General features: G+C 43.7%; 1 protein-coding gene across 1 annotated transcript; it reads left to right on the top strand.

Moving 5' to 3' along the window:
• Positions 1-385: 385 nt before the first annotated feature.
• LOC104500429 (breakpoint cluster region protein-like) lies at positions 386-1,901 on the top strand (the record flags this gene model as incomplete). The annotated part of the gene is made up of 1 exon (XM_010144074.1): positions 386-1,901. A coding segment is annotated over exon 1 (1,516 nt), but the record flags the coding sequence as incomplete, so codon positions are not given.
• Between the last annotated feature and the right edge of the window lie 3,567 nt (positions 1,902-5,468).

Below are 5,468 nucleotides of genomic sequence, written 5' to 3'. Positions count from 1 at the left end.
GGTGGGTGGGGGGCGATATTTGCCTTCCCTCTCCCGCCCCGAGCCTGCTCCTTTGTCCACCCACTTTGAAGTGCGCTGGGATCGCCGAGGTGGGGGCATTGTTGTTCGCTAGCAAAATAATCAGTCATGCCGGAGAGAGAGTAGTGAGTGTACGGGGGGCTGAGGCCAGCAAAAGCTGGAGGAGACGAAGAGGAGAGACTGCTGCGAGGACTGCCGTTTGCCTCCCGGTTTCCCTGCATGGACCGTGAAAGAGAAGCTTTGAGCTGACCCTGCCGGGGCTTTTTCTGCTTCTACGTGTGAGATTCGCTTGGTTTATTCTCTCCATCTCTCTCTCTCTCTCTCTCCAGGCTCCCTCCCGTATTCACCACTTACTCTTGTATGCAAAATGGTGGACCCTGTGGGGTTTGTGGAGGCTTGGAAAGCACAATTTGCAGATTCTGAGCCTCCTAAAATGGAGCTGAAATCTGTGGGGGACATTGAACAGGAGCTGGAGATGTGCAAAGCATCTATCCGGAGGCTGGAGATGGAAGTCAACAAGGAGAGGTTCCGCATGATTTACTTGCAGACTCTTCTGGCAAAGGAGAAAAAAAGCTATGATAGACAGAGATGGGGTTTTAAACGTGTTTCTCAGTTGCCTGAAGGGGGTGCAGAGCAGCAGATACAAGACCTGCATCATCACCAGCCTGCTGACCAAGATGAATATGAAAAAAGCAAGTCACACCCCGGGGAGGAAAAGTTCAAACCCAGGATACCCTCTCTGCGGAAGCTGTCTACCCAGAGTGATGGGTCAGATCTGTCATCTTTGGACAGCCCCCATCATGGAGAGGGAGAGCAGGACAGGTGTAAGTACTATGGTGAAGAGAAACTGAAAAGAGTCGTAGAAGATATGGAGAATCGCTGTGATACAGATGGATCTCCTTCAAAACATAGATCATCTTCCGCTCGCAGGCTGGTGGGATCTGCTGAGAAAGAGGGATCATTTGAACCTATTTCTAAGGAGAGAGTGAATAGCACCAGTGTGGCAGCCCTAAGGTCCAATTTTGAGAGGATTAAAAAGGTTAATTCACATTCTTCTGGAGATAACAAGGATGTTGTTGAAAAGCCTTTTTACGTGAACATGGAGTATCATCACGAGAAGGGTCTAGTAAAGGTCAATGATAAAGATGTTTCTGATAAAATAAGCTCTCTTGGTAGCCAAGCCATGCAAATGGAACGCAAAAAGTCTTTGCACTCCCTCCCTTCTAACATGGTACCCAGCTTCAGCGAGTTCCAGAGACCTGCTTACAGGGGGAGGTCCTCAGAGTGCAGCTTTGGCTATGATGGAGAGTATGAAGATGCTGAACTGAACCCCAGGTTTCTCAAAGATAACCTGATTAATGCTAATGGCAGCAACCGCTCACCTTGGCAGCCCATGGACTTTCAACCCTATCAAAGTATCTATGTTGGTGGAATGATGGGGGAAGGAGAAGGGAAGGGACCTATTCTGCGAAATCAGGGCACAACTGACCAGGAAAAACATCTCACGTGGCCAAGGAGATCTTATTCCCCCAGGAGTTTTGAGGACATTGGAGGAGGATATACTCCTGATTGTAGCTCTAATGAGAACCTTACCTCCAGTGAGGATGACTTCTCCTCAGGGCAGTCCAGCCATGTCTCCCCCAGCCCAACCACTTATCGCATATATCGGGATAAAAGCCGCTCTCCATCCCAGAACTCCCAGCAGTCCTTTGACAGTAGCAGTCCACCAACCCCCCAGTCTCAAAAACGGCACAGGCAGCAGCAGGTCATTGTGTCTGAGGCTACTATTGTGGGCGTACGAAAAACAGGACAGATCTGGCCAAGTGATGGAGATTTGCCTTCTGGGAGATGTCACCAGGACAGCTGCTTCCATGGGGATACAGGTGCGTATCAGTTTTTTGTTTAAGTTTTTAAATGTATGGAACAGGAAATGGCATATGGAAATGAGTGTGAAGTTTTCTAGGTGACCCTAGAGGAATTGTTCAAAGGGGGCAACTCTTGAATGGGGGAAGTCTGCGTTTATTTTGTAGTTGTTTTGTTCTGGGAAGGTCCTGCAGAGTGTTTGTCAGATTGCATTTTAGGAATACAGAATGACTTCCCAGAAGGGTTGATTCAAGCTCCTCTTGAGAGGATCAGTGGAATCACATGTTAATGTTCTTAAAATTTCAGTGTGAACACTGAAGTAAAAAGGGGCTAGATCATTGCCTATCTGGTATTCTTGCACTGAGGAGTAGTTAAACTCTACCTCAGAGGTGGTAGAGTGCCAACATGCTACAACCGGAGGTTTTTTGCTGGAGCTTTACCAATAATGATGCTGCTTCCACAATATTGGTGGGGGTTTTTTTCCTGTCTGTATTGATTGGAGTGCCAGTTTCTTGTTCTGTCTCCTGTCATCTTTCAATTAAGCTGATTGGAGGTGATGATTGCACAACCCTGTTCTTGAAGCTTTCTGCTACCACTAAGTGAAGGAAGAACTTGGAATATCAGGAAGCGGTGAGAGGCAGATGTTAATTTAATTTCAGTGGAGTCAAAATTTTTGTTTTGGGGAAGAATGGGCAATGTTTGAACCCGTTCCTGTGTAAGCGATGCAGGTGTGTCTGTGGAATCACAGTGAATTTATAGTTGGTGGAAGAAGCAAGCAGTGAACTATGTTGTTTCAGAGAGATTTATTGAATGCGTGGGAACATCTGAAGATATTTAGCAAAGCACATAATGTAAATAGTACCTTGAGCTAACACAAGTAGTCTACTGTGCAGTAAATGAAAAACAAATCCAGGAATGTAAAAAAAAAACCCAAACCAACAACCCAGCATGATTATTTTTATAGTCTTCTGTCATTCTAAATCTGTGAGTTATCTTGTGAGTTTTCTTTGTCTGTTTGAATCTGCCCTTTTAATAAGGGGTTAATACATTGTTTGTCAGGGTGAGTGAATTCCTGAAGAAGTAGATGAATTGAGAGGCCTATCAGACATGTTGTCACTTCCTCAGGTTGTCTGAGTTCTGTGTATTAGTTTTCAGAAGAGTAACTTTGCTGGAAAGAGCTGCCTGGTTTCACTTGCCCTGCTGATTTTTTTTTTTTTTTTTTTTTTTTGTACACTAGTAAGACTTTTTGCAGCTAAAATTGGTTATTTCATTGAAGACATATTAGTTTCAGTGAGAAATCAAGTAACGTGTACCAACACATGACATGTGAAGAAAGAAGGAATGCCAGATTTTCTACTCATCATTTTATCACAAAATTCTGAGTCCTCACTCTCCCCGGGGCCCCCCCCCCCCCGCCATCCTTACATCCCATTGTGTTATTGGAAGGCTGCACGGTTGTAATGGGTGTTCACCACACGTGAAACCTCAGCACCCTGTCCTCGCAGTGACATCTTCCTTATCAGATTGCATATATTTATTTGTTTTCTGTCTGGGACTGCTGCATTCTTGTTCGGTTTTATGCATATGTTTGCATCTTATGGGTAGTACTTGCAGTGCAGGGGAGAGGCTGGATCTTGTGCTGGTTTAAACTGAGCTGCAGCCATCTGTCTCTGCTCTTGTTTACTGATGCTCTTTAGATGACTGGGAAGCCTCCTGGCAGTTGCAATTTTTGGAGAAGGAAACAAAGGGGCAAAAATAAAAAAGGTTGATAAAGCTTGAGGATAAATTCAGCTTTCAGAAAGGCAATAGATAATTTTTGTTTTAAATAATTTAGCTGGGACACAGTGATAGAAAAAAATAAATGGGCTGCTGAAAAGTCAGAACAGTTAAAATTCCTGGCTGCACTGGAAAGCTTTGTGTCTTGTTTCTAAGGATGACCACACAATTGCAGGCAAGGACAGAATCCACCTTCTGCTCTCCGCAGCATAGAGGGTAACGTGGCAAGCTTAGAAGGAACCTTAACCAGATAGCTAATCATTACTGTCTTGCACATTAGCTGGTGGCAACTTTTTACTTAACGAAAAAGGCTTATGCCTTCAGGAGGACTGTGTTTCTGATTAATTCCTACTGAGCATCATTTTATATGAATTTTCTTTCTTTCCTGGTTAGGAAGAATTTTGATTCGAAACCAATTGGCAGAACCTCTTTTTCATAAAACAAACAAAAGGCACGAGGGTTCACTGTGTGATTAGCTGGCTGGCTACCATTCCCAACTAGTATGCTCTGAGGCAGACACTTCTCTGTCACCACATGGTATGAAAGCAGTTCACAGATCCAGACAGCTTTTCCTGCACCTGTGGTTCAGTCACTTGTTCTGCCAGGCTTCCCTGAAGTTTTGCTTGAGCAGAGAGTGCAACTTTGAATCACAGCAGGTTCTGGCTAGCCTTAATGTTAATTTGCATCAAGTGGGGTTTGTTCCAATAGTATTTGGCTTTGTGCATTCAGATTTTTGTATGCTTGCTGGCTTTGCTTTTCGTGACTCTGGCCATAATAATGCTGGATGTGGTATGGGCAGGTGCGATGTGAACTTTCTGTCTTGATCTGCTATCCCAGTGCATCTTGAGTTTGGCCAGCGGACACATGTAGTTTTGTCCAAACTTTTTCCTGAGTTCACAACTAATGGATAATTTCCTATTTTCATATTACAAAAAAGGACTAGAAGGAGGTCACCTACCTCAAGTGAGTGGGATCCAAGCCAAAATTTGAATCTGGGTTCTTGGAGATGGTTATCAAAAACCTTATGTCAGACCAAGGTGGTAGGCTTTCAGTTTTTTCCAGGGAGAAGAATGAGAGCTTCAGGGTTGAGATTTGGTAATAACTGTACTTTCTATTAAATGTACTTAATGGAGCCCAGGCAAAGATATTTATATTAGGATTAATTATGTATCACTAATTTCCTGTAGTGGGAATAGGAAAAAAAATTGCATCTTAATTGTGCATTAAGCTTGAATATTTTTTACTGATAGTGGAGGAAGAACATGTTTTTTGAAATTCTGTCTACTGTTAGTTGCAGAGATGGGCACAAGAGAAGCCACCTGTTGTGGCTGTCTGCTTCTATTCAAAGGGAGAGATGCATAATGCTTTTACAAAGTGATGAGACCTTGCAGTAACCTCAGCTGGGTCAGTTTTTTAGTGAGTAAGAGTTTGTTGGTTGAGTTGTTTCTTGGCTTTATAGCTTGCTTCCTAAGATCAGTGGATGTTCTGGTGTAGCCCTGCGCCTAAAGACATGGAAACTCTGGCATCCACATAAATATTTACCTGCAGAGCTGCTTCTTTAGAGGTGCCCCAGTACTGACTTGAGAGGACTTGATAATGCTTTTCAGAGTTCTGCAAGGCTTGCTCTCTCTAGAAAGCTACCAACAGCTATAGCACTCAATTTAAGGTCTCTTTGGACATATGAGTAATTTAATTCCACTGGGAGTAAAGTTTTACTTATTTTAGCCTCTGCTAAGTGTGGGTGTGCTGAATGCCCCCTTCTGAAGAGCATGGAGTGTTCTCAATATTTTTAGTGAGTTTGATGTAGACAG

Source organism: Buceros rhinoceros, unplaced genomic scaffold (assembly GCF_000710305.1).
Source record: "Buceros rhinoceros silvestris isolate BGI_N320 unplaced genomic scaffold, ASM71030v1 scaffold13119, whole genome shotgun sequence".
In the NCBI taxonomy this organism is placed as follows: domain Eukaryota; kingdom Metazoa; phylum Chordata; class Aves; order Bucerotiformes; family Bucerotidae; genus Buceros; species Buceros rhinoceros.
The sequence above is the reverse complement of the archived record's forward strand: the minus strand, read 5'-3'. Positions and strand labels throughout refer to the sequence as shown.